A 27,628-nucleotide genomic window follows, 5' to 3' on the forward strand; every position below is an offset into this window, starting at 1 on the left:
AATTAGCTGGATGTGGTGGTGCATCCCTGTAACCTCAGTTACTTCTGGAGGCTGAGGCAGGAGAATCGCTTTAACCCAGAAGGCAAGGTTGCAGTGAGCCGATATTGCACCATTGCACTCCAGCCTGGGCGACAAGAGTGAAACTCCATCTCAAAAAAATAAATAAATAAAATAAATGATAATAATGAAATCCAACACTTATATAGTACTTACTGTCAGGCACTATGCTAGTATCTTACAGGCGTGACCTCATGTAGTTAGTTCTGTTATTATCCCTATTTTTCAGGTGGGGAAACTGAAGATGGGGGTGTAAGTAGCTCACTCCAGGTCACAGAGCTAGTAAGAGGGAGTGAGGCTCTGACTGTGGCAGCCCAGCTCCAGGGTCTATTCTTTCTACTCTCAGAATGAGCTGAGAGAAGAGAAAAGCCTGCACGAAAAGGCAGAACTACCAGAAGGGAAAGGGAAGTGGGAGAAAAAATACATGGAAAACATTTGAGATTTTTTAGACAAACCTTATTTTGAAGCTTCTCAAAGCTGCAGTATAAAGGGACACTGTTTTGGGGGGCACAGCCGTTTAGTGGGAAGAACTGTGGATAAGAAGTCAGAGAACCTGGGCACTAACCTGGCTCTTCTACCATCTCTGTGACACAAAAAAGTCATTTTGTCACTCTGGCCTTGTTTCCTCATCTAAAAAAGAGAAATTATGTTTATTATTACCCTTCCATAGGGTAATTGTAAGAATCTATTCAACATTACTTTGAAGAAAAGTGCTAGATGGAAGAAAGTTCTAAGGACTCCCATTTTTAGATGAGCTTAGGAGGACTTTGGTTTGGCATCTGAAGGTAATAAGTTCCTATTTTTGTTTTCAGGGCACTATATTTGTATGTGTCTTGTAGAACCCACGCTTGGAAATGCTGACAGCAGGCTTCAGGACAGCTGAGCCCCACTAAACACCAAGAAAACCCATGGCTCTGGCTGCATCTTTCAACATGACCAATCCACAGTAAGTACTGCTGGGATCTGCTCTCTGGATCCAGAACTGTGGCTATAAATCTCCCAGAAGATGAAGATCTTCTAATTTAGTCAACCACTATGTACATTTCCTTTAGCAGGAGGCCACAGAAAATGGAGAAACCTTTCAAAAGCAAGACTCAAGACAAGATTAGGAAGCTCTGAAGGTGAATTAACAAAATGGGAATTGCAAGGAAATTTAGAAATCTAAGAGGGTTTCTAAAACCAGGCTTTATGAAACCTGGGGCAGAATTCTTAAGGGAGAATTGCTTTCAGTTCCCAAAACCTGAGATGCCATATGAACCAACCACTTAATCTTACCAAGCACCTGCAAGGTGGTCACTTATTTTGTGTTTTGCAAGTGGTTGGTATGAATACTAAGATGAAAACAGTACTCCTTCTATTACACCACACTGTCCTGGCCTATCTAGATATGGGCCTGACTGCTCTGTCATCTGGAGTATGAATCTGTTATCTGTTGACACAGTAATGCTGTGTACAACCAACCATAGAACCTTAGCAGAATACAACAAAAAATGTTTATTGCTCACATGTTTGGGGTACTCAGCTAGACAGTTCCTCTGATCTTGGCTGGGATGGCTTTTAAATGTGGATCATAGCTGGCTGTCGGCTGATCTAGAGGAGGCTGGACTCTGCTCCACGTCTCTTATCCTCCAGTAGGCTAGGCTGCTCACCCTCTCATGGGTGATGTTGGAGGTACAAGAGCACAGGCGGAAATTCACAGAGCCTTTTCATGCCTCTGCTGGCTCTTCTACCATCTAACTCCTGTTGGCAAAAATGAGTCACATGGCTGAATGCTGAATTAAGGGTTAGGAAAATACATTCTTTCTTTTGATGGAAAGAGCTGTGGAGTTATATGCCAAAGGGCATGGGCTCAAGGAGAAGTAACGAATGGAACCATTAATCCATTTTGTCTACCCTACCATTCTTTGTATCTAAATATAGCCTATACACTGTGGGACCTTCACTTCACCAGAAGAGGCCTTGTCTCTCTGCTGAGATGACCACCACATGGCCAGAGATGGTGCCAGGCCACTGTGACCACTGATGGGAGGGGAACGTGAGACAGAAACGTTGGAAAGGCAGAAATAGTTTGTTCGCACTTCTCAGAGCCATATCCTGTTAATTTCTCTCCATGAACACCTTATTAATCAGAAAGTTCTCTGTTTAGTTCAGCGATCCATAGTTTCCTTGAGTCGTCCAGAAGAAAAGAGAGAACAAATTCAACCCAGCATCTGCTTTTTGGGAAACATCTGGGGGAGCTGGGATTCCCCCCATACACACCCACGCTTTTATATAAATTGTTGAGAAACATTGAAACCTCATATTCTATGACTTTCGTTTAAAGATCTTGAGTCATTTTGTAAATGTCACACAATGATGAGTACTATTATGTGCTTGACAAGTAGCAAAAAGCAAAGGTTTAAATAAGGCCTACAAATGAGAATCGGGCATTAGAAATTACTTGGTGGATTCAGGTGGTCTAGGCAGCCAGTCTGTGGCATTCAAATAAGAAACTCATTTTCCCCTTAATTATTGGATAATCCAAGCAAAAGAGAAGTAGGTAGATTGATCTCTGAACTTCCTGGATAACTGCAGCTGTGTTTTGCTTTTGTTTTTCTTTTGAGACAGAGTTTCACTCTTGTTGCCCAGGCTGGAGTGCAATGGCCCAATCTCAGCTCACTGCAACCTCCACCTCCTGGGTTCAAGCGATTCTCCTGCCTCAGACTCCCAATTAGCTGGGATTACAGGCGTGCGCCACCACATCCGGCTAATTTTGTGTATTTTTAGTAGAGACGGTTTCACCATGCTGCTCAGGCTGGTCTTGAACTCCTAACCTCAGGTGATCCACCTGCCTTGGCCTCCCAAAGTGCTGGGATTGCAGGCGTGAGCCACCATGCCCGGCCTGCAGCTATGTATTGTTGGTTAGATTTCAGTGGTTGTTGGAAAAGTTTAGAATTTAGAGCTCCCCCACAAGTATAGGGACTTGTCACTCCAGAGCTCCTCCAATCTTCTCCATATGTCTGTTATCCATGTCAGATCACAGAGTGAGAAGGAACAGCCCTTAGGAATATTCTATTTTACCTCCTCATGCTTTGATTGGAGAAACTGAGGTTCAGGAGGAGCCCTGCAGAAGTTGGCATTCAAGCCAGCACCAGAGCCCAAGAACAGTTTACAGCAGACAGGGCTGCCATCTCAGTATTAAAACTGGGCCCTCATTATCCTGGGCACTGACCCTCAATGTTCCCTCCAATATTTAAATTTTACTCCTTGCCATTATACTATTGTTCCTTTCTAACTTTCATTGTTTGTACAAGGGCTCACTCTTGGGCCTACAGGATGAGATAGGGTCAAGGACATACTGGACAGACCAAAGATGGTGCCCCAGGAAGCTAAAGGAAAGTTTTCTAGTCCAGCATCTCTGGACAGGGTTGCTGTGGGTGTTTGGGCAGGACAGTTTTTAGTTGTTATTGACACATTGCAGAATGTGTAGCGTCCCCAGCCCTACTTAAATGTCAATAGCAACCACCTGTGGTCATGGTGGCAACTAAAAATACCTCCACAAATTGCCAAATACCCCCTGGTAGATTGGGAGGTGGTACTGCCCTGGCTGAGATGCCCAGGAATGCCACTGGAGTGGTCAGTTATTGGCAGTGCCCAAGGTGAGCCTGACAGTAACACAGGAAGAAACCCACAACCCCTCAGACATTGGATCAAGTGACTCCCATCCTGTATTCCCAACCTTAAGAAGAGACATATGGTAGGACCAGTTCAAGTAGGAAGGGAGTGGCTACCAGGGACAGCTGGAGCCTCCTGTCCTCACCACCCCAAGGCCCACTAGGTCTCTGCAAGTCTCCATGTAGGCTCCTCTATCACCACAGTACATCCAGTTGTGAACAGAAACCCGTTTTCTCTACTGTGGAATAGAGAATAGAAACATTTCAAAACACCTTTACAAAGAAACTCAGGAGACAACTTAAAAGAATATCTTACTCCCATATAGAGTCCAGTGACCCAGAGTCCTAAAAGTCTGAGCCATAGTTTTGCTGGCTGGCAGTTATCCATCTGGGTCTTTACCTCCCCTTCATGAAGGACCCTGCCCCCACTAAAGCTCATATTTTCAGGACTGAGCACTTCCTCTTCCCATTCTCCCACTTTTCCCCAACCACTGAAAGAGATGGGACTGTTAGGGCCTCAGTCCAGTCCTCGGGTGGCCAAGAGGGAAGAGGGGCAACCTTAAGCTTCCTCAGCCCTGCACCAGCATAGCAGCATTCTCCTTCCTTTCCTTGAGGAATGGAAGAATTTTTTGGCCCTTGGAGATAACTCTTTCCCATTGTTCCTCCTCTCCAACCCAGGCCTGCCATAGAAGGAGGAATTTCTGAAGTTGAGATCATCTCCCAACAAGTAGACGAAGAAACCAAGAGCATTGCTCCTGTGCAGCTGGTGAACTTTGCCTATCGGGACTTGCCTCTGGCTGCTGTCGATCTCTCCACGGCGGGCTCGCAGCTTCTGTCAAATCTGGACGAAGATTACCAAAGAGAAGGGTAGGTGCTGGGACCATTGAGCTAGCTAAGAAGTCCCTGGGTTAGGCCGGGTGCAGTGGCTCACGCCTGTCATCCCAGCACTTTGGGAGGCCGAGGCAGGCAGATCACCTGAGGTCAGGAGTTTGAGACCAGCCTGGCCAACATGGTAAAACCCCGTCTCTACTAAAAATACAAAAATTAGCTGAGCATGGTGGCGCAGCCCTGTAATCCCAGCTACTCAGGAGGCTGAGGCAGGAGAATTGCTTGAACCCGAGAGGCGGAGGTTGCAGTGAGCTGAGATTGCACCATTGCACTCCAGCCTGGGCCACAAGAGTTTCGACAAGAGTAAAACTCTTGTCTCAAAAAAATAAAAATAAATAAAAAATTTAAAAAAGGCCCTGGGTTTATATGGATATCTTCTAAGCAGCAGCAGCCAAGATGAGAGATGCTAACTAGTGAGACAGCAGAGGTTCACAGCAGACCACTCAGGCCCTTTTCCTACTCACACAATACTTCCTCAGAAAAAGGTAATGGACACAGAAAATACCTGCCAGATGACCCTTAGGTGACCTCTTAGGAGAGTCATAAAATGTATTTTAGGACTGAGGCACTCCTTAATGACCCATCCACTCCCCTCTTGGGAAGGAGGAGACCCACAGTGATTTGGGACTTGCCCAAGGTCACAGAGCCCATAAGGGATGGACTTGAGCTGCACTTTCTCTTTATGAAGCAGACTCTCACTAGGAAGCGACCAGGAAGAATGTACCCTGCATGCAGGAACATGCTTAGGATGTAAGGGAATCTAGAGAATTCGGCTAGGAGCTCTGCAGACATTCGGGCACTCCCTTTCCAGGGAAGGCATGCGGAATATGCGGGTCTGCAATTCAAAAAGGTGGTCCTTACCTCCTCCTACTTAGTTTGTCAGTCAGCTTGGATGCCTTCATTTCCCAATTCACTTCTCATTAGCCTGGTCTGTCTTACAAACATACTTCCTGAAGGTGAGTGGTAGAGGGCAAGAGCTAGGTGGGGCAGGGGAGACACACCAGTTTGATGTCCTAATTTTCATGGGGCTTGGTGGCGTAGCTGAAGGCCAAAGAGGGGTAGGAACAGGTCCTAGGGTCACACAGCAGATCAGACTTCCGACTCTGACAAGGGCTTTCCCTAGCCTCACCCTGTGGCTCTTAGACACAGCATTGTAAATACTGGCAGGACCTTAGGAGCCAGTTCTGGACTTTTCTTTCCTGGGTGCCGGTAAACACTTTGGAACATGCTGGCTGCTTTGAATACAAAAATGAAGGGTTGTCAGGTATTTTAGAAGCAAACGAGAAGCCTTAGCTAAAGCTAAATTTGTAGAGCTTGGATTCCCTGGGCTTGTTTCTGGAAGGAGCTTCCCACTTCCTGAGATAAACTGCCTAACAATGGTGAAACCACATACCTTTTTTTGCAGAAACTACACCCCAGTGGCTTTCTCTGAAAATGTAATTTTTCCAAGTATTGTGCATATTGTCATCAGGACACTGGAAAAAAAAGGATAGGCAAGCAGATTGGAGGCAGCTAAGGGACACCTGCTGTGGCAGCGCTGTCCTGAGCTCTGTCAGGTCCTTACCATCTTGAAGGCTGGGCTAAAACCTGAGGCTTCTGGGCCAGGGCCAGCTTCATGCACATGTGACCTGTGCAGTAGCACAGAGCCCCGTGCTTAGAAGGGCCCCAACACTTGGCTAAATGCTCTGTGGCTGCTGTCTTGAAATTCTTAAGGAGCCCCACATTTTCACTGGGCTCTGCAAATGATGTAACTGGTGGGTCCTTCTCTGAGCACCCAGCAAGTCACTGCGCCACTGCTCTCTGGTGGTCAAAAGAAGTAGTGCAGCCTTCTAACATGCCCTAGCTATTTCGGAGAATTCATTTCCTGCCCTGGCCTGAGCCTGTTAGGCCCTTTTCAAGTGGAGAGTAGGATGGTATGGAGAGAAGTGGAGAAACCTCCGGGGATTCTGGTTCAGAGCAAAGCAGCGTCCACATGTGCCCCCTGCGGGTGTTATGGCACCGCGGGTGGACCTATGGGTGTTCCCCCACCAGATGTACCACACTGTGATGTACCCCCTTTCAGGGGTCCTGCGCTGTGGTGTACCCCTTTCCAGGTGTCCCCTGTGTATCACTCCCTAGCCTGAACCCCAAGGCTGGCAGAGGCTTTGCCTTATCATTCAATTTGCCTCTAAATTGAGCCTTTGCAAGGTTTCTTTCCAAACAAACGAATCCAAATGAAGCGCCTGCAAGGCAGAGAGGCCCTTGATTTAATTTGAATCTCCAGGTGTGCCCAGAAAAGCTGTTACCATTGGGTAAATAGGAAGCAGCCCAGGGAAGGGATTTGCCTCACTGCTGGAGCTCTCAGCTGGGGGCCCCGATTGGCAGCCAGACGGCTTCCTGGAGGAAGGAAGCACAGGCACAGGACCGAAGCCAGGGGAAACTGAAGCGAAGCAAAATCCCACTGCGAGGGAGGAACGACCTCTCTCCGCCAGGCCTCTTGGCTCTTGCTGCATATCCTGGGGTTTTCCCAAAATGTCCAACCCGGTCCTTTCTGGGGCAATGTAAAACAAAAGGAAGAGTCCTCATTTACAGCTCTGAGCTTGGTTTCAGTCTTGTCCAAAATCCCTCTTCCTACAAAGGCCAGTGTTATGTATAGGAATGAACCTTTTCTGTAGGGAATGAAGAGACCTCAGGGACTCTGGCAAAAAAGTGCTCCGTGGCCCCACTGCCCGCCTCCCAGTGCCCTTGAGCTCTGTGATGTTTCAGGGCTTTTCGGTTTCCCTGAATCTGAGACTGTTAGAGCTGGAAGAGACCTAAACGCATCCATTCTAAACATTCTCAAAGACAGCAGGGCCCAGGGAGTACAAGGAACTTGCCCAAGGTCACACAATGACAGAGACGGGGGCAGGACGTGATAGTTCATGCCTGTAAGCCCAGCAATTTGGGAGGCTGAGGTGAGAGGATCACTTGAGCCCAGGAGTTCAAGACCAGCCTGTGCAACATGGCAAAACCCCATCTCTACAAAAAAAAAATTAGCCGGGCATGGTGGCACGTACCTGTCATCCTAGCTGCTCAGAGGCTGAGGTGGGAGGATCACTGAGCCCAGAAGGTTGAGGCTTTAGTGAGCTATGATTGCTCCATTGCACTCTAGCCTGGGCAACAGAGTGAGACCCTGTCTCAACAACAACAAAAAATGACAGACACAGGAATAGAGCCCAATCTGTATGCTCCTGATCCCTTGATCCTGGCTAGCAGCACTGGGCTTCCATTTCTCAGCCATCCCTTTCCAACATCACGGTGACTGTGGGTAACATGCATTGCCCATCTGATTCTGCTTCTAGCTATCCTGTCCAATGCCTTTAACTTCTCAGTTTACTTTTTTTTTTTTTTTGAGACAAAGTCTTGCTTTGTACCCCAGGCTGGAGTGTAGTGGCATAATCTTGGCTCACCGCAACCTCTGTCTCCCAGGTTTAAGTGATCCTCCCACCTCACCCTCCTAAGTAGCTGGGATTACAGGCATGTGCAACCATGCCCAACTAATTTTTTTTTTTTTTTTTTTTTTTTTTTTTTTTTTAGTAGAGACGGGGTTTCACCATGTTGCCCAGGCTGGTCTCAAACTCCTGACCTCAAGTGATCTGCCTACCTCTGCATCCCAAAGTGCTGGGATTACAGGCATGAGCCACAGTGCCTAGCCCCAGTGTGCTTTTTTTTTTAAAGCATTTTTTTAAAATGTGGTAAAATACATGTAACAAAATGTACCATCTTAACGATTCCTAAGTGTAAGCATCAGTGGCATTAAGGACATCACACTGTTGGGTAGCTATAACCAGCATGCATCTCCAGAACTCTTCTTCTTGCAAAATAGAAACTCTATACCCAGTAAACAATAGCTCCCTGTTCCCCCACTCCTCCAGCTGCTGGAAAACACTACCCAACTTTCTGTCCCTTTGAATTTGACTACTCTAAGTGCCTCCTGTAAGTGAAATCATGCAGTATTTGTCCTTTCATAACTGGCTTATTTTGCTTAGCATAATGTCCACAAGGTTCATCCATGTTGTAGCATGTGTCAGAATTTCTTTCCTTTTTAAAACTGAATAATCGTCCACTGTGTGACTATACCACACTTCGCTTATGCATTCATCTGTCAATGGACACACCCCACACTGGACTGCTTTTTCTCAAATGGGTCCATATTTTAGCTATTGTGAATAGTGTTGCTATGAACATGCCTGTACAAATATCTCTTCAAAACGCTGCTTTCAGTCCGGGTGCAGTGACTCATGCCTGTAATCCCAGCATTTTGGGAGGCTGAGGCAGGCAGATCACTTGAGATCAGCAGTTTGAGAGCAGCCTGGTCAACATGGCAAAACCCTGTCTCTACTAAAAATACAAAAATTAGCCAGGTGTGGTGGCGCACACCTGTAATCCCTGCTACTTGGGAGGCTGAGGCAAGAGAATCACTTGAACCTGGGAGGTGGAGGTTGGAGTGAGTTGAGATCACACCACCACTCTACTCCAGCCTGGGTGACAGAGCAAGACTCTGTCTCAAAATAATAATAATAATTAATAATAATAATACCCTTTCAGTGCTTTTGGGTATATATCCAAAAGCAGGAATTGCTGACTCACACGGTAATTCTATTTTTGACTTTTCGAGGAACTGCCATACTGCTTTCTGTAGTGGCTGCTGCACCGTTTTACATTCCACCCAACAGTGCATGAGGGCTCTGATTTCTCCTTGTCTTCACCAACACTGGCTATTTTCCATTTTGTTGATAGCAGCCTTTCTAATGGGTGTGAGGTGGTTTGGTATGCTTTACGTCCATCAAAGTCCTGCAGGGTGAGGAAGAAGGAGCAGTCGCCTTGGTGTGGGGTCAGAACCTTATCTTGGCCAAGCTCCTTGACTTGCCTAGAAAGAAGCCCTTTGTCCTCCAGATAGCTGCTTAGCAGAGCCCAAATAGCAGAGCTGTCTGCTGCTCCTCTCTTCACCTCTGCACTCAGGCTGCCGAGGGCTCAGGGAGGAAAATCATATGACTGTGCAGACTGGGTGCCTCTCTAGACTCAAGGTCTCCAGCCATGACTTGATTCTCAGTTTTGCCTGGCAGTCCTCCTCTGTGGTCCTGCTTAGTCCCAAGGTGGCCAGTTCTGATCGCTTGTGTCTGCCTCAAGTCCCCTCTTTCTTGCCCTCAGCAGATGATCTCCTCTCCTAGTACCCTCAGAAAGTAGGCACAGTCGTGGATGGGCTGCACCGCACCCCTGTCTCTTCCTTCCTCCCTTTTACGGCCTGCCCCATTCCTTGAGCTCTGATTGCCTTCCCCTCCCACCTTCTCAGGCACCTGCTCCATCAGTTACCTCCTCACCCCATGTCATCACACTCCAATCTCGTGTCCTCCTCTGACTCCACCTCCCTGCTAGGTACCATTACCTCTCTTTTTCTTTGAAGTCAAACTTCTTGAAAGCCTCGAGACACTTGCCACCTCCCCTTTGCCCCTCCCATTCATGTCTCAGTCTGCTGCAGTCCAGCTTCAGCCTTGTCCATACCACGGAAACTGTTCTTAAGGGCATCAGCCACTTCCTTGTTGCTACGATCCTTATCTCTGTCCAGCATTTGAAACTGTCAGCCACTCCCTCCCTCTCCAGCCTCCTTGTGTCGGCTGTTATAACCATGATCTCCTGATTTTCTTTTTTTATTTAATTTTTTAAATAGAGACAGGGTCTCACCATGTTGCCCAAGCTGGTCTTGAACTCTTGGGCTCAAGTGATCCTCCTGCCTCAACCTCCCGGAGTGCTAGGGTTACAAGCGTGAGCCACCATGCCCAGCCCCTCTCCTGATTTTCCTCTTCCTCCTCTGGGTGTTCCTTCCATGCCTTTTAAAAATTGTTTGAGGTTCCTCTGTTTGTTCTTTAAATGTTGGGTACCTTGTTTTCTGCCTTTGGCCATTTTCACTCTACTAATTTTACACACTGGGTAATTTCATCCATTCCCATTACTTAAATTAATCTCCTTCAACTGGTAACATTCAAAGTCGTGTCTCTAGCCTAGATCTCTCTCTAACTCCCGACTTATATCCAGCTACTTCCTGAACATATTCACAGGGATCCCAAACATATCTCGGAATCCTGATGAGAGTCTGTGGAATGATCTATTCTTTTGCCTCTGAGTTGGCTGCATACTTGAGAGGACAAATGTTCTTGTCTCACCCAAGTCATTGCTAAAAACTGCCTTTTCAGTAACAGCACTCAAATCTAGCCTGAGCAACAATGGCCTGCCTGTCCTGGCCATCTCAAACCCTGCAAGCCCCAGACTGAACTGTCTTTTCTCAATATGTATTTTCTATGACCCCTAACCAGTAGAACCTAGACCTCACCCATCCATCACTACCAAAATGAGCAACATGAATTTCAGCTCATTAACGAGCACCTAAGTCTCCTTTCTGCTGCAGCAGGTACCAGTGGGTTCCAAAATGCCCCAAAGCTACATGAAGCCTGCTGTGGTCACCTCTAGTCACCTATAGTCAACCGTAGTCATCCTGGAGTCTGTGTTCCTCCTCCCTTGCTCTGGCTCCCTCCTGACCGTGTCCAGTGCCCGTGAAGCTATTGCTGCCAATGGTGTCCCTTCTGGGAGTGCCAGTGCCAAGTGGAGGGGCTTCAGAAACCCAAAGCCCATGCAGTGTGAGCTCCATGCAGAGTGAGGAAGGAAAGCTACCCCTATGACAAGCCTGTACCATGCTGTCAATGCACGACTTATGGCCCCAGCTCCAGTCCTATGTGCCTCTGGCCTTCACCACTCTACACCCAGGTCTCCAGTTCAACCCAAGAAGCTGGGCTGGCACATCATGCCTGCTGCATCATCTGCCTCTCCCCCACTGCCTCTACCCCCACCCCCAACCAGGTGCCTCCCTCCCTCAATAGTGATCACTCAGAAACCTTCATGCATGTCCACAGAGGTGAACAGACACTCAGGAGAAGAGGAGAAGCGGAACAGGGGAGGTATCTGCACCCCAGCTGAGCCACCCACAATGCCCTGTTACGTGGATAACCTGAGGGGCCAGCTTGATGTCTTCTCCCTCATGCCTCATACTCCATCATCTCTAAGTCTTATAAATTTCTACTGCCATAATAATATCTCTTCTCCACGCTATTCTCATGAAGAACTGGTAACTCCATTAGCCAGTTGTTTTGGACTGCATGTAACAGAAAACCCACCTCACACTCACTGGTCCAGGTACCATGGAGTCCAGGGCAAGGGTGGCTTTGAGGTTGGTCCAGAGACTCACCAGTGCCAACAAGAACCAGATTCCTTTCATCTCTGCACTCTGCTGGCCGCAGTGTCGACTTCATCCTTATGCTGTAAACTTCATCCCATGGCTTCCGAGAGCCATGTGACCCCCAACATGTGGAACCTGGACCTCACCAACCCATTACTACTAAAATGAGCCATATGTGTACTTCGGCTCATTTACAAGCACCCCAGGCCTGCTTCCTGCTGTGACAGGAACCAGCCATTTCCACTGGTTCCCTCCGAGAGGGCTGCCTGTGGTCATCAGGCCACATCCTTCCTCATTCATGTCTGACAAGTGAAAGTGGCTGCCCATCACTCTCTTCTAGGAGCAACAAAGAACTTTCCCAGAAGCCTCTAGCAGCTCTCTCCTTCATGTGTCTTTGGCTAGAATTGGGTCGCATGGCAAGGCACAGGGGAAAATCCATAAGCCAATCAGGCCCACCCCTTGAACTGTATCATTTCGCAAAGTACATTACTGTTACTCCAGTGGGACTGGGTAGTGTGAACATTAGCAAGAGAATCATCCACAGCTTTTAAGGAAGCCAGTTCTCCTTTCATAGCCTTCAGTCTCGAATTAGCTCTTAATTTCATCCAGCCTCTCTAGATATTGTTTGGTTTGGAAAAGCTCTGCCTTCTTAGTCTGTTTCTTCAATGACTTGGTCAGTTGATGCTTTCATTCCAATGCAGTTGGACCAGTGTCCATTGTCCTGGTGGACAGTGCTGGGGCTTTGTGTTTGCACATAACCAGAGCCCCTGATTTCTTGTTCTCATTCTGTGATGTTCTCATTGGATGTCATCTCACTCAATGGTGGAAAAGTGAGGTACAGAAAAATGAGGCTCTCAGTGAGCCAATCATCTGTCTTTGGAAGAGTGACATTGAGTTTGCAAGAATCATGGTGCAGAAAGGAAGTTCTGTTTCCTCTTAACCAAGTACGTTGAAGGCCTGGGTAGTTTTCAGGGTCTGGGTGAGACCAGAGGCGACAAAAGAGAAAAATCAGAGGGATCAGAGTCTCCACCCTAGAGAAGCCCACAGCCCTGTAGGAGAAATGGTGGTGCAAGGTGGGGGTCATCATCCCCACTTTATAAATGACACTCTGTGGTCACATAAAGATAAAGATGCTCCCCATCTTTTTAGTGAAAAGAGGGTGCAAAGATGGTCATGGGTGAGAAAATGGGATAGTCTTTGTCAAAAATAAAAATAAAGTAAGAAATGAAAGATATTCAGTGTTTAGTAAGACAGTTATTTATATCTTAGGGTTCTAAAAAGCCCAGCCTGAGAGGTCAGGGCTGGACTCCTCGGCAGGGGAAGCTTGGAGGAAGTTTGGGTCTTGGGCAGACATAAATGGATGTTATTACTTGGAGATGATGCCAACAGCACATTTCTGCCAGAACTTTACGCTCAGAGGAAAAAAACATAATGGGGGCACAGGGATATTTTTTGAGATGTCAGGTTAGAAAAATAAGACAGACCCAATATAGCAAACATCTCTAAATAAGGACTGAAATAATTTTAGATATGCCAGCGAGCAAAGACTGGGGACAAAGAGAAGGGAGGGGTAGGGACCTACTAAGCCATAGCCCAAAATACCCTTCTCTCTTCCTGTACTGTCTGGCTTGAGGGCCACAGCCTCCAAAAAGTCTTCTGTCCTCCAACCCCACCAGGCTAGGTCCTCAGCTCAGTGTACCCATAGCACCTTGCCTACCTCCATCACCACACCCAAGGGTGACACTGACCTCTGCTCCTCTCTTTACAAGTCTGTCTCCAGTACTGGGCCAGGAGTTTCCTCACGGTGGGGATCAGATCACCTGAGCCTGGAACAGGGGTGTTGACTGATCAAGGAATGACTTGAATGAATGAATCAGTGAGTGAATGGGTAGGGCTGCATGCAAATAAGCATTACAAGAGAAGTTCGGGAAGCCCAGTTCCATTTGCAGGGAGTTGGGAGCTGGTCCCTAGATCTCTGGAGTTGGGAAGGAGCTGCAAGGGAGGCCCCAGGCTTCTTATGCCTTAGAAGTTACTGCTGTGGTTGTCGGCTGGCTCACGTCTGAGCATCCCTGCTAATTCCGTGCCTTCTCCACAAAGTCACCTAGAAGAAGGAAATCAGATTTGCCTCAGAACATGCCAACTTCACTTAGTAAGGTTTTAACATCCTGATAGAGGAAGGAAAAGCTTTTGGGGGTTCAGGGTTATGAGGCAGATTGATCCCCGCCATGGCCATGCAGCTGCAGAGTCTGGAATTTCGGCATCACATGATTTCGGATGGCTTTGCATCCTTTTTTTCTCAGGGAGGAAAAGAAAGGAGCTTTAATAATCCACTTTCTTGATGCCAGTGAGATCTGCCTATAATAAAACACCACCCCTTTCTCCGGCAAGCCAGCTGTCCCTGGACCCCAAATTGACCCTGTGACCCCTCACTCCCTTGATATTTTTAGTAGGCTCCAGCTTCCAGGAGAATTCTTGATGCCCCAACCACAGAATAAAAGTTTAATTTAGACGAAAACATTTTTCCTGATGAGCACTGGTTAGCTGTCTTTCCTGTAGTCCAGGAACCCCAAAGAAGTTTCCTTGATTAATAAATCAATTAAGGCCGGTTGCAGTGGCTCATGCCTGTAATTCCAACACTTTGGGAGGCCGAGGCCTGCGGATCGCTTGAGGCCAGGAGTTGGAGACCAGCCTGGCGTGTGAGAACCCCTCTCTACAAAAATTTTAAAATTAGCCAGGCGTGGTGGTGTGCGCCAGTAGTCCCAGCTACTCAGGATCGCACCAATGCACTCCAGCCTGGGCAACAGAGTGAGACCCTGTATAAAAAAAAAAAAAAAGGAAAAAAGGCAATACATTCAGATGTATTATTTCTCAGCAAAATATCCGTCCCTCCCCGCCTGCTCGCAAGGAGCAGGGTGTACAGCAGCGGATGACCGCTAGATGGCGGCGGAGCGCCTCTGACCACCTGGGTCGGGGGCGAGTCGCGGACGTTTCCTGGAGAGAGGGGAGGAAAGTTGAAATGCGTGGCCACGTCCCGCAAGGAAAAGTTAGGTGAATTTATGGTGCTGGGATGGAATGGGAGTCCTCAGTCATCTGTGGACGCACCTGAATATTGACTTTGGCCAACTAGAAGGAGGGAGATCTTAGCTGACCTAGGATTTGCCAAACCACAGCAAACCTGGAGAGAGCTGGTGGGTGGGGTGCCGATTTATTCCCTCGTTCTCACCCAGTAGGCAGCTGACTGCCTCCAAGCAGCCCTGTCCTCCAAGCACAGCACAAGGAGATTCTCAGACTTGAGACCAGTTTCCAGAATTGAGGACTTCAGGGTGGCGGAGACCTTATAGGCACTTCATCCAACAGCACCGCACTGCCGCCCCTAAGTCAACCTTGAACCCCTTGCCAAGGACTTGGGTGGCTCCTTGAGCACAGCCCACCTACATGGCAGCCCTTCTGAGATGTGTGGTCGGTGTCCTTGGTCTCCCCAAGAAGGGGCAGCCAGTCAATGGTGTGCGTTGGCCACTGTGCCCTGAGGTGGGCAGGGGCGAGGTTGCCAAGTGTCTGGCCGTTTCCGCCACCCCCTTACCCCCCACCCTGAACTCTTGCCACCACACCCTACTGTTTCCCAGGGTTGACATTTCTGAGGATGCAAGCAATCTGAGATTCTGGGACAAGCAAATGTCAGACTCTGGTGACCCCAGCTGCACACAACCCTCCTCCTTCTCTCCCCGCAAGGCAGCAGGGCTAACCTTTAGCTCTGATTGCAGAACTGAAGCTGCCTGTGTGGAAACTTCCATTTATTTAGCTCTCCCAGAGCGCTGGGAGAGTCACCTCTCACCTCCACCTTGAGAGTTCTGGTTTCGTGGTGTGTGCTTATGAGCCCGCGTCTCACAGTCTGTGTGCTGCTGTGGCTTGCCCCTTGGAATAGGGTACAGGGAACAAAGGGGAAGCTTAAGTGTTTTTCCTGTGTTTCTGGCTGTCCCTGGATGAGAAAGAAGACCCACTAACCGTTTCAGATGTTTTGTGAAAGGGTGCCCCGTAGGCATTGGGTTGGTAGTTCTCACAGATTGAGATGATGTGTCTCTTTAGAGACATCATACACAGTGAGCCCATTTCTTTCCTGCCTTTTTCCTCCCCTTGTTTTACCTTTTGAGTGTCCTAGAACTAGGAATGCACTGGATCATCAGAGTTCGTGTATAAGGCTGTAGGCTACATAAGAATGAAGGCTCTGATCACCCTCATGGGCCCAGTACCCAATACAGTGCCTGGCATTTGGTGGGCATATGAGAACCATGATGGCATGGAATGAATGTGGAAACTTACTGTGTTTATTCATCCCCCTTCTAATGACTGTGTATCTAAAATCACCATAGTAGATCGTATGATAAACACTGTGTTATGGGCTTGACATATGTTTTCAATATTTTTAAATTTCACAACAACCCTGTCAAAGCAGATTATCTCCATTTAGGGGATTAGGAAACTAAGGCTCAACGATTCCAGTCAGAGTTCAGTCAATGGTGCGACTGTGATTTGGAGACAGTAGTTGCCAGCAACAGCCAAACAGATGGAAAAGTCTGGCTTTCCCCTCCATGAAAACAGAGAAAAAAGGACTTGCCTTTTATAGCAACTAGATGAGTTAACATTTGTAAAGTGCTCACAACAGCTCCTGGTGCACAATATGTATCTTAAGTGTTTGTTTAATCAATAAGTCCATGTCAATGACAGAAGTTACATTTCAGTCTCATGGCTTTCTCCAATATTTTAATCATCTGGAATAAATATACTAAAGTGGGACCCAGGAGTTTTGCTGACCATCAAAACCATTGGCAAAGTCAGCTGTGACACCCAGGGCACACGTGTTCAGCATGCTAGAACCGGTGCAAGTGGAGCTAGGCAGGGCCTCAAATCACCTAATCCTGGGGCTTTAACCTGGAGCCTGGGTATCCTTAGATGATCCATCGGTGAGATTCAAGGAGTTCCTGCACTGCCTGGAATCTTATGCACAGTGCTGTGGTTTTGTACATTTTGGGGGTGTAGGGGCATAGCTTGTATCCACTGCTGGAGAGCTCTGCAGTCCAGAAAGCTTCTGAGCCCTTGGTCTAGCAGTGCCTTCCTGAAGGCAGAGTGACAGCAGCTGGGGAAGCCCAGGGCCCCAGGCTTCAATCCGGCTCCTCCTGCCAGGCAGCTTCCAGTCTCATTTTGATCACCTCCCTCAGCTCCTTCCTTGAGAACTTGAAGGATGAAAATCTCAAAGTAGGGCCAACAGGGTTAGCTCGTTTGGCTGCCTTCAGGGAGATGGGCTGATGCTGTGACTCTCCACTGCCTGTGAGCCCCTTTTAGGACACCTTGAGGGTATCCACGGTCCCCCTGCTCTAGCCACTCCCCAGCTTGCACCTCAGGAGACTCAGTGCAGTCACTGCCCTCACCGCCACCACATGTCCTCCCCGCCACAGCCAGCCTGGCGCTCACTGCAGACCAATTGCATAGTGGATTATGGTGTGGGAGAGGCAGGCCCCACAGGCGCAAGTTCAGCCCTCCCCATCCTAGCGCCACACGGCTCTACCTCCCCTTCCGGATTGGGGCTGTTTCAGTGCCAGGCTTGGGAACGCTGCCTGACGGAGCAGTGGCTTGAGCCAGCTCCTTCCAGGTCACCCCTGTGGCTTTATCGCATATGAAGCCTCCGCCGGAAGTTTGTCATTTCGCTTTCATATTCTAGATTTTTTGAAAATTTTATGCAAACACCTAAGACTATGAAGCAGAAGCAACAAAGGTACTCAGCCTCCCCTCCCACCCCAGGATTTCTCTGAGGCCTCAAGAGTGACTATGGTAGAATACTCGCCCATCTGCCAGGACATGCCATCTGCTTGTTGGTATTTGCAGACTCTGGCAGCCCAAGCCGGGCCCCTGGAGCTGTCCCCTCACTACAGCAGCACCAAGACAGGAAATTGGGAAACGCCTGCCCTCTCGTGGCAATTCTGGGGATAACACCACCCTGAGAACCAGCCCTAGGGCCTTCATGGGCCGATGTTGAAGACAGAAGGAAAGCACCTTCTCTAATTAAACAGTCAACACTGATTTCCCCTTTGGCCCACTAAGCCCCTTGAGTCATTACTGAACCACTCAGGAATCTTTTGAAACTGGTCACATTCTATTTTGCTGCTAAAACAGTCTTCTAGGAATGTCCGAGTCATCTGAATTTCGGATGAAATTTTATTAGCAGCTTGGGATTTTCAAACACTGGTCAACCAAAAGCCTGCAGCTTCAGCCCAGCCTCCCAGCCCCCGACCCACCCTCAAGGGCCCTGTTCTGGAGCCCTGGGGTCTGTGGTCTTGCAGTCTAATGCAGCCCTGCCCTCTGTTTCTGCTCTTCCTGAAGAAGCCCAGAACCTATCTGGACTCTTTTTCCCCACCCCTCACACACAGCCTGCCTGCACCATTTCCTTGATGCCCCAGGGCTGCTCAACCCTGGCTTGCCTTCTTTTGTCTCATCTCTTCTGCTCCCAAACTCCCTTTGCCATGCCCCCTTTACCTTCTGAGATACCTGTTACCTCTTATTAGGCCGCCAGAAGCATTTGTTCTCACCCAAAGCACCTGGGATCTCATTGAAATACAGACTGAAATTCAGCTAGCACCGGGAAGGGCTGAGACGCCGCATTCCTAACAAGTGCCAGGTGATGCTGATGCTGATGCTGCTGCTCTGTAGATGCCACTGAGTATTGAGGACCCGGAACAGCCATTTTCCATCCACCTTGATTGCACACTGGAGTCATCTGAGGAGGCCTGGGTCCTCACACAGGTTGTGGTTCAGGAGGTCTGGTGTGCAGCCTGGGCATTGGAGTTCTTAAGAACTCTCTTGGATGCTCTAGTGTGCAGCTTGGGTTGAGATCCACTGACCTGGAGGCACATCCCACCCCCAGTCTCCATGGCTCCCTGTCTCCCTGCTCTAACGCAGCCAGGGCTCACCAACCACTGTATCCCCTGGATACCATCATTTCCTTGACAGTGGTCTTCTGTCCTTCCACTCTGTCGAGTCCACCCCCATGTGCCTTCCCCTCGGGTCACCGAGAGGAGGGGGTGCACAGAGCAGGATGCAAGTGACAACCCCAACAAGGAGGCCTGCACGAACTCACTCCCAGACTGGCATGGTGGAGGGGCGGGTGGCTGAGGGCAGAGGACAACTGAGCTGGCATGAGAATAAAAGGACAGGACCAGAGCAGCATGGCACAGGCGCGATTGTGCGGCTGCCTCGGGGTTCTTGGGTGCTGTGTGTTGGCTGTGCCAAGGGCTGTGTCTGCACCAGCAGCATCTGGCCTAGATGGTGGTGGGTGGTGAGTTACACGCACTGCCAAAGGGGGAAGCCCTATCCTTCTTCCGGCCCAGCTCCTGGCTCCCATCACCCTGGTGTTTCTCATGCTGGAGTTACTTCGGGGCTGAATAGAATTTTACCAGAAACAGTCCCTATGTAGTGTACATTTCAACCATGTACACTAAATCGCTCTCCCCTCACCCCCATTAGCTTTCTCCCATGTCACTTTCTCACTGAGGCCTGCTCTGACCACCATATTTAAAATGTCAACTCATCTTTTACCTGTGCTAATCCCTCCACCAGCTCTGTGTGTCTTCCTTATGGTACCGTCGCCTTGTAGCACACCGTAACCTGTTGTATTTATTGCCTGACCCTCTCTCCCACTAGATTGTAACCTGCCCAAGAGCAGGGATTTTCGCCTCTCTTGATCACACTGCCTACCTTAGCTCATGGGGGGTGCAGCGTTCGTTTGACTTCAAGGCCGTCATTTCCTGCCTGGCATTCGAATCCTGCCATCTGCCCGGTCCTCTACCTGACTCTTCCCTGAGGCTGAGGAGTGTGCTCTGGTGGCAGGGCCAGGCCAACTATGGGCTGACTTCAGACCACAGGTAACTCCAGACGCCCATCTCCTGCAGCTTCTCGCTAACCACCTGATGTGATTAGTAAGTTTCTCTAACAAAAAAAATGAAAAAGAAAAAATGACATTTAAACAGCAATATAAATTGGCTTTTCCTCCCTTGGAAGCAGGTCAGTCTGCTTCCTGAGTCTCCTGTCAATAGGGAACTGAATATACACGAAACTAGTGCTCCTGCATACAATGCTTCGTTTCATTCCCTACTCCCTTCCGGACCCTCCTCTGGGGTAGAAGGAGCAGTGTCTTAGGGATGTCCAAGGCACGAAGGTGAACAAATGCCCGGTGCCTTCTGTGGAACGTGAAGATGAGGCTTCCTGCTGGCCAGCCCAGGCAGATGGCCCTGGCAGCTGCCCTTTTTATTCATAACCGCCTGAAGGTGCTTGGCTCAGATTTCAAATGACAATGACATGGCATCAGTTTTAGGGGCCACAGACACAGGAATGGGCATTGGGGAGAATGTGGAATTGGAGCCGGGTGTCCTTGGGCCCTAGAAAAGACCATGCTAGAGCCATCAGGGAGGAGTGAGCGGGCAGAGGGCAGGGGAACCGGCTTCCGGAGGCACTGAGGTGGCTGGAGGCTGAGCGTGAACTTGGTGCGAGAGGTGTGAAGGATGAAAATGGGGCTGGCGGAAGGGGAGACAGGAATGTCACATCGTGGGAAAAGAAGCAGGGGGAGTAGGTGATGCCGGAAGGAAGAATCAGGAGGTGAGGAGGGTGGCCAAGTGATGATAGCCAAGGATATCTTAAAATGCAAAGACTTGTTAATGGATGGGAGCACTGTGCCGCTGGCACTGCTGCGGGCAGCAGCTTTAGGCTTCTGTGAGCCTCCAGCCCAGCAGGGCCAAAGCTGTCATCTGAGCACCTGGCTTCCCTGGCCAGGTCCCTCCCTCCTGCCCCTCCGGGACAGATGGCCTTCCCATGTGCTTTTCCCCAGCTTCTCCTGCCTTTCTGCCTGCATCCCAGGGTTCCCATGCTTCTCTGATCAAATCACAGTCGCCCTCACCAGGCCCCCTCTGGACCCCTCAGCTCTTGAGTTTAGGGCTGCCAGCTTTAGCAAATAAGAATACAGGATTCACAGTTAAATTGGGATTTCAGATAAGCAACAGATCATTTTTTAGTATGAGTCTATCATACGCAATGTTTAGGGTACACTAGAAAATTGCTCATTGTTTATGTGAAGTTGGGATGTTTAACTGGACATCCGGCGCTTGATCTGGCGACCTGGCAACCCTCCTGAGCTCCTCCCAGTTTCAGTCTGGGGTTTCCTCTGCAGCCCCTTGCGTGAAGATTGGCACCTTGTGCCAGCATGAAAGCAGAAAGAAGTGGTTTGCAATGGACTTTGAAATCCACCTGCAGTGGGCGATGAGGGTGTTCATCAATGGCCTTCACCATCTGGCCCCCACAGACCATTCTCCTGTTTTCTGCTTGTCCCTTAATGAAAAACCCTCCCTTTTGACCTGGCTGGTTTCCTCATCTCTTGCCCCATACTCTTGGACCATGCGGGGTTCACATAGACCCCCACAGCCCCATCCAAAAGGGCCTCTTCCTCTTCCTCCTTTGCCTGTTGATGTCCTCCTACCTGTCTTTCTGCGAGCAGCTCCCTGAGTTTGGGGACTGAACACCAGTCTTTGCATTCCCCACAGAGTTGAGGATGGGGGCCTATCATTCCCAGAGGTGTTAGAAAATATTCAGAATGACGTGAATAAGCCCAGTGCCCCACCAGGTTTCTTGAAGAGCTGTGAGCTTTGTCTGTCCTTCCAATGGCGGGGGACTCCTTCAGGCTTTCCCTGGATGGACTGTGAGGACGAAATCTCCTTGAAGCATTCACATTATTCCTTCCGAGAGAAGGGGGCACCTCAGGGCAGAGCCCCCTTCACAACCCCGTGTTCAGGCCATCACATATTTTATCATCATCGTCGCCATCATCACCGAAATCCATTTCAGCTGCATTGTCTTTACAGGGCCAGTCAGTTTCCTCTTTTAACTTTAGTGACCTGTGAGTTCAGGAGCGTTATCCTTGTTTACATATGGGGAGGCGGAGGCGGAGGCCACAGTGGTGAAGAGCGTTCACGCAGGGCCCCAGGGTGGCCGAAGGCAGAGCCAGAAGTGTGGCCTCCTGGGCTGGTGCTGTGGCTGCCACTTCAGGATGCCTAGTTCTTCCTCAGCAAGGGAGGCAGGCAGGTCCTATTTGTACCTAAACTACCAAACCAGTGAGGTTTGACCTCAGCTCCCCCATCCCTGTATTCCCCAGACCCCTCAGAGGTGCCTTTCTTGTGCTCCTGAGAGAAGGGTGTCCAGTGCCCTGGGGAGCCCATCCAGCTCAGATTCCGTGACCCCTCCCACCTCCAGACCTGCTCAGGAAAGCTTCTGTCCTCAGCAGCCTCACCTCTGCTCTGATGCCCAGAATCATATAGTCAAGGGTTTCCCTGAAAGTCCGTGGAACTCTAGTCTCGCCAGATTCTCACTCTGTGGTAAAGGGTGTCACGGTCCAGCAAGTCTGGGAAGCCCTGATTCTGCAATCTCTTTGGGACCACGATGATGCATAAGAGCATACTGAAGGCCCTAAAATGCCCCACAGAGAAAAATAGCCATTTAACTTTATTGGACCCAAATTTCCCAAAACATACCCAATCATGGAAACTTTTGCATCAAATAACAGCTGTGAACATTTTGTGGAACTAGTGTTCCACGCAGCCTACTTTGAAAAACAGCGATCTAGTTCAAATCTTCCTTTTTATAGCTGAAAAATGGAAAATCCATTCAGTGATTCATCGAGCATTTATTAAAGGCAAATTGAGATGCTCCCAAATGCCAGAGCCCATGTCACCGCCTTCTGAGCTGCACAGAAGTACAGTAATAACACATTGTTTCCATGCTGCACTTGCTGCTTAGGCCGACTGTCCACTAACCCACCAGATGTTGGTCTCATACCCTTTTCAACTTTGAGAAGACTGAAGCACAGAGATGCATGAGCTGCAGATTTGCATATAAGCCCGCCTGTAAGTGGTAGCTTATGCCTGTAATCCCAGCACTTTGGAAGGCCGACGCGGGTGGATCACCTGAAGTCAGGAGTCGAGACCAGCCTGGCCAACATGATGAAACCCCATCTCTACAAAAATACAAAAATTAGCTGGGCATGGTGACATGCACCTGTAGCCCCAGCTACTTGGGAGCCTGAGGCAGGAGAATTGCTTGAACCTGGGAGACGGAGGTTGCAGTGAGCTGAGGTTGTACCACTGCACTCCAGCCTGGGCAACAGAGTAAGACTTTGTCTCAAAAAAAAAAAAAAAAAAAAAAAGAAAAAGAAAAAAGAAAAAAGAAAAAAAATGGCCAGCTCCATTTCTTAATGAGACATTTTCACCCTTTATGATGCTCCCCAGCCTCTTGAATAAGGTTGTGTTTCGCCATGAAGCCTAGAGCCAGGGAGAGAGCCCAGGAGGAGTGACGCTGGTGGGTTTGAGAGCAGGGCTTTGACTGGGGCCCACCCTCTTGTCCCCTCCTATTCTTAGCCTCTCTTCTCCCCACTTTTGTCCCCGCAGGTCTAACTGGCTGAAGCCGTGCTGTGGGAAGAGAGCAGCCGTGTGGCAGGTATTTTTGCTCAGTGCAAGTCTCAACAGTTTCCTGGTAGCCTGTGTAATATTGGTGGTGATTCTCCTGACTCTGGAACTTCTAATAGATATAAAGCTTCTCCAGTGTGAGTAGCAAGAGAGATACATATGCCAATACATATGATGTCAATATTCAATGTGCATCTGCATTCATCAGGGGTCCCCAACCTGCAGGCCGTGATCTGCCCCCACCGATGCTGCTGCCCAGCCTCAGGCCCCAGGGCTCATGGGGATGGCTACTGGGGAGGAAATACATCTGGCAGCTTCTCTCTCTGTCACCCCCAGCCTCAGTTTGCCCCTCTCTGCCCAATGTGGCCTCTGCAGTCCTCTCCCCAGCATTCCATGATCAGAAACTGATGAGATGAAAAATGTTGGGGACCCCTGTATGCATTTTTTTAATTGCTCCCATTTGGGATTTTCCAGGTTGGAATTTTCTGTAGTCTAAAGAGAATTCCCATTTACGGAGGCATCTCAGCTTGTAGTAACTACTTATGACAGCGACCACAATGATAAGATTCCTGGTATTTTTATCCAGCTTTGAGTTGGCAGTGTGATTTATGTGTATCATGATAGTTTTTAAAGCATTTTTCCACACATTTGACACTACAGTAACCCTGTGAGATGGGCGACATGGATATGATCCCATATTGTAGATGAGGCAAATTAAGATTTGGAGAAGTGAGATACTTGCCCTAAGTAAGAAGTATTGGAGCTGGGACTTCAAGGCACCAGGTCATTTAACTGCTTGGCCAGTTCTCTTCCTCTTGATATTTGTCCTAGTTTCACGTTACACCTCGTCTTCCACCTCTTCTGTCCTGGATGTCCCATAGTGACATCGCTGTCTGAGTGGAGGATCCACCGCTTACCCCCACCAGGCCTACCCCATGCTGTTTGTCGCACCAGAGGGGCAGGCGCAGGTATCTTGCCTCTTGACTTTGGATAACTTAGTGGTTTCTGGTGCAGTTCCTGGTTCCCCATATTGCCCTGACTCAAAAGGTAGATCCTTCAAATGCAAATTTAAAAAGAGGCACAGGCCAGGTGTGGTGGCACATGCCTGTAATCTCATTTGGGGAGGCCAAGGTGGAAGGATCGCTTGAGCCCTGGAGTTTGGGACCAGCCTGGGGAACATGGCGAGACCCTGTCTCTACAAAAAATGTAAAAATTAGCCCACATGGTGTCACACGCGTGTAGTCCCAGCTCCTCGGGAGGCAGAAGTGGGAGGATCGTTTGAGCCTGGGAGGTCGAGGCTGCAGTGAGCCATGATCACGCCACTGCACTCCAGCCTGGGTGACAGAGTGAGACCCCATCTCAAATAAACAAATTAAATAAATACATAAATAAATAATAATAATAAAAGGTACAATTATCAGCCCCAAAGAGACTTGTTTTCCTTCCACTGGCAAAATCCAGGACTGTAGATCCAGTTACCCCCAAACCCATTCAGACGTCTTGGGCTTCCTTTCTCAAATGCCCTCAACTCCTTTTATGGGATCCTGTGAACTCAGGGTCTGTCCAAGCACCCTCCAAGTCACATGAGCCTTTTCTGTTCTCTGAGAGAGGATGAACGGTGAGCACAGAATTGCTTTTGTCTGATAAGCCTAGTTGGGTTTTATGCAGCTGGTGGCCCCTTGGTTCCAATTAAAGGATCTTCCAGCATAAAGTGACCGGTACTGGTTTTACACTCAACCTGTCTTCAATTAAACCATGTTGTATACTTTCCCTCCCACTCACCCGTACTGTCTGCTTTTTATGAGACCTGCCCATAACGGAGCCTTTCTTTCCCCGTGGCGGATTGTCCTCGGGGCCCTCGGCTGCTCGGGCTATGACAAGGTATTGAGGAGAACTGAGAACCCAGCCGACACTGGAATTTTGCTTAAAATTAAGTATCCAGGAGATTGATTTTGGTGGGAGATCCAATAGCAGCTCATAAAAGGCATCTTAAATTCCATAAAACGCACAATCAGAGATTTATTGCTCTTCTAAAGCAAACCGTAAAAAAAGGCACAGGAATTCATTTGAGAAATAATGGGGAGAGATTTTATGTTTTCAGAATCATCTGGAGGTCTTCTTGGAGTCACATGGGCCTCAGCCTCTTCGTTCCCACTGGTATTCATGTGGCCTGACTCTGGGCTCATCTTCTAAGGGTCGCCTTGGCCCAAAGCCAGGGGGCCTCAGAGTCTCCCACCTGGAACCTGGTTTTGCAGCTGTCTTCCCCTGGCTATGCTCTGTGACCTGACTTCTACCCACCCCCAGGGTCTGCAGATCCCAGAGCTTCGGGAGAGGTTGTGGGTGCCTCTGTTTCAGTCTGGCCCTCCCCGCTGAAGCACTGGGCACTTTCCCTTGGCCCTGGGGGTTTTCTAAGCAATGTGACAAGCAGGCCTGGCTGCAGCTCACAAAGAAGGCAGAGCAGGCATGTTCTCAGCAGCATTCCTGCCCCTTGCCCCATCTCAGCTCTTCCCCAGTGTCCCACCAGTATTTCTTTTAGGCCTCTGGGGAGCCCTCCACCCTCTGGGGCAATCCCTCCCACCCAGTCTCCGTCAGAGCTCACCTGACCCTTGTCCTAGGCCCCAGCATCCTGCTTTTGGCCTTGCTGGCTAAAAACCATGCCATGCCAGGGTTCGAAGGCTGGCCGTGGCTTCACGTATTTTAAAAGGGCTTTCCAAAGAAAATGCCTTAACTCTAAGGAGTGGCTGATGAAAGGTGGGGTGGGAACCCTCAAGGGCCAATGGCTCCTCTCACTCCCACTCCAGAACCTGGGGACAAGTAGGGCAACGCAGAAGTTTAGCAGACCCCATCCCACTGGCTCTGCTAATCTAGGGAGGGAGGCAGACACCTCTGCCCCAAACCTGGCTCCCCTGCCAGTCCTTATTGCAGCCTTCTCTCCAAAACACCCTGGCCGACACCACCGTCTCTGCCACTCGGTTTCCAGAATGAAAAGTCACAGTAAGCTCATTTGGAGTCCCCTGACTGTGCACAGCACTCTGAGGGTGAACTGTGGGCTGGATGTCTAAAAGCCCATCCAGCCTCGACTGAAGCTGCCTACACAGCCCAAAAGCCGCGAAGGTCTTCCTGAGCCCCTTCTGGAAGGCTTCTTCCCTACAGTCTGGCTGCAGCCAAAAGCTCACCAAAGACCAAGCAGGAGCTCAGAGAGGTGGCCTGTGGGGGAGAAGGAAGCAGCCCCTTGGGTTGGGGGCAAGAAGAACAGCATCATTGTCTCACAAATCTCCTACCGCCTTCACTGCAGACGCCAACTAAAGCTGCCCTTGCTTTCTCACCCAATTTCCACCAGATCTAAATGTTCATGCAGGTGGGCCCTGGGGTCCCAGAGGTCTGGATGGATGCTGCGAAGCCCCCATAGCAACACACCTAATTCTTTGCTCCTCACATTTGGTCCTTATCCTGTCCATTGCAGTTTCCAGCGCGTTCCAGTTTGCTGGCGTGATTCACTGGATCAGCCTGGTCATTCTGTCCGTGTTCTTCTCAGAGGTACGTAGAGACTGTGGCCTTGTCACCTCCTTTGTTGGGTGACTCCTGTCCTGGGAAAACCAAGGTCCACTTCTTGAAATGGTTTCTAGCATCAGGTCCCCCGCTAGCCTTTGAGGCTGCTGGGAGGGAGATGCAATACAGATAGCTGAGCTCTGTGGGGGGAGATGGTACAGGGAGCCTGACCCAGCCAGGGGGGTTTGGCGCAGGCAAAACCCTGGGAGGAATCCCAGTGGATGAGCAGGTGTTCTCCAGGTGGGGGGGGCGCCGATGACGCTGGTGAAGGTGAGACTGAGTGTGGCATCGAGGGGCAGCCGGTGTTGGGTGCAGCCAGTAAGGAGCAGGCGGGAGGCGAGGCTGAAGCTGAGTGCCCACACAGGGAAGCTCTTGGGACGCTGTGGCTGTGGTCTTGGGCCCACAGTTGGCCGGACCCTTGGGGCTGAAGCACGCAGGGAGTGGGGGAACCGGGTCGCAGGGCCAGGCAGTGGACCCGACCTGGTCCTGCAGGGGCCCCGGGTCTGATGGGGCTGAGAGATATGCCTCTCAGTGTGAGCGCGAGGCTGTGTTTCCGAGATGGGGGCTCAGGGAGCATGGACCCCTGTCAGCGTTGCTGGAGTCGGCTAGTAGAGACCAAGTGCGAATCTCGGTGGTGAGGGGAGGGGGAAAGTTTACAGAGATCTGGAGATCCGCGGGCCCCTGGGCTTGGTGCAGAAGCTGACGTGTCTGGGCAGCACATTCCTCTGTTTTTGCATGGGGGT

The 27,628-nt window shown here is 49.5% G+C and overlaps 1 protein-coding gene across 1 annotated transcript in view; it reads left to right on the forward strand.

Annotated features, from left to right (window-relative positions):
• Positions 1-866: 866 nt before the first annotated feature.
• The window catches only part of TMEM266 (transmembrane protein 266), a 71,235-nt gene continuing 44,473 nt past the window's right edge, over positions 867-27,628 (forward strand). Inside the window, exons 1-4 of the mRNA XM_010375724.2 lie at positions 867-1,003; positions 4,389-4,577; positions 23,319-23,473; positions 26,800-26,873. Of these exons, the coding sequence (XP_010374026.2) occupies positions 966-1,003; positions 4,389-4,577; positions 23,319-23,473; positions 26,800-26,873 (456 nt within the window). The 5' untranslated portion in view covers positions 867-965. The remainder of the gene's footprint in view (positions 1,004-4,388; positions 4,578-23,318; positions 23,474-26,799; positions 26,874-27,628) is intronic.

The sequence above is a fragment of the Rhinopithecus roxellana genome, chromosome 5, assembly GCF_007565055.1.
Source record: "Rhinopithecus roxellana isolate Shanxi Qingling chromosome 5, ASM756505v1, whole genome shotgun sequence".
Classification (NCBI taxonomy): Eukaryota; Metazoa; Chordata; class Mammalia; order Primates; family Cercopithecidae; genus Rhinopithecus; species Rhinopithecus roxellana.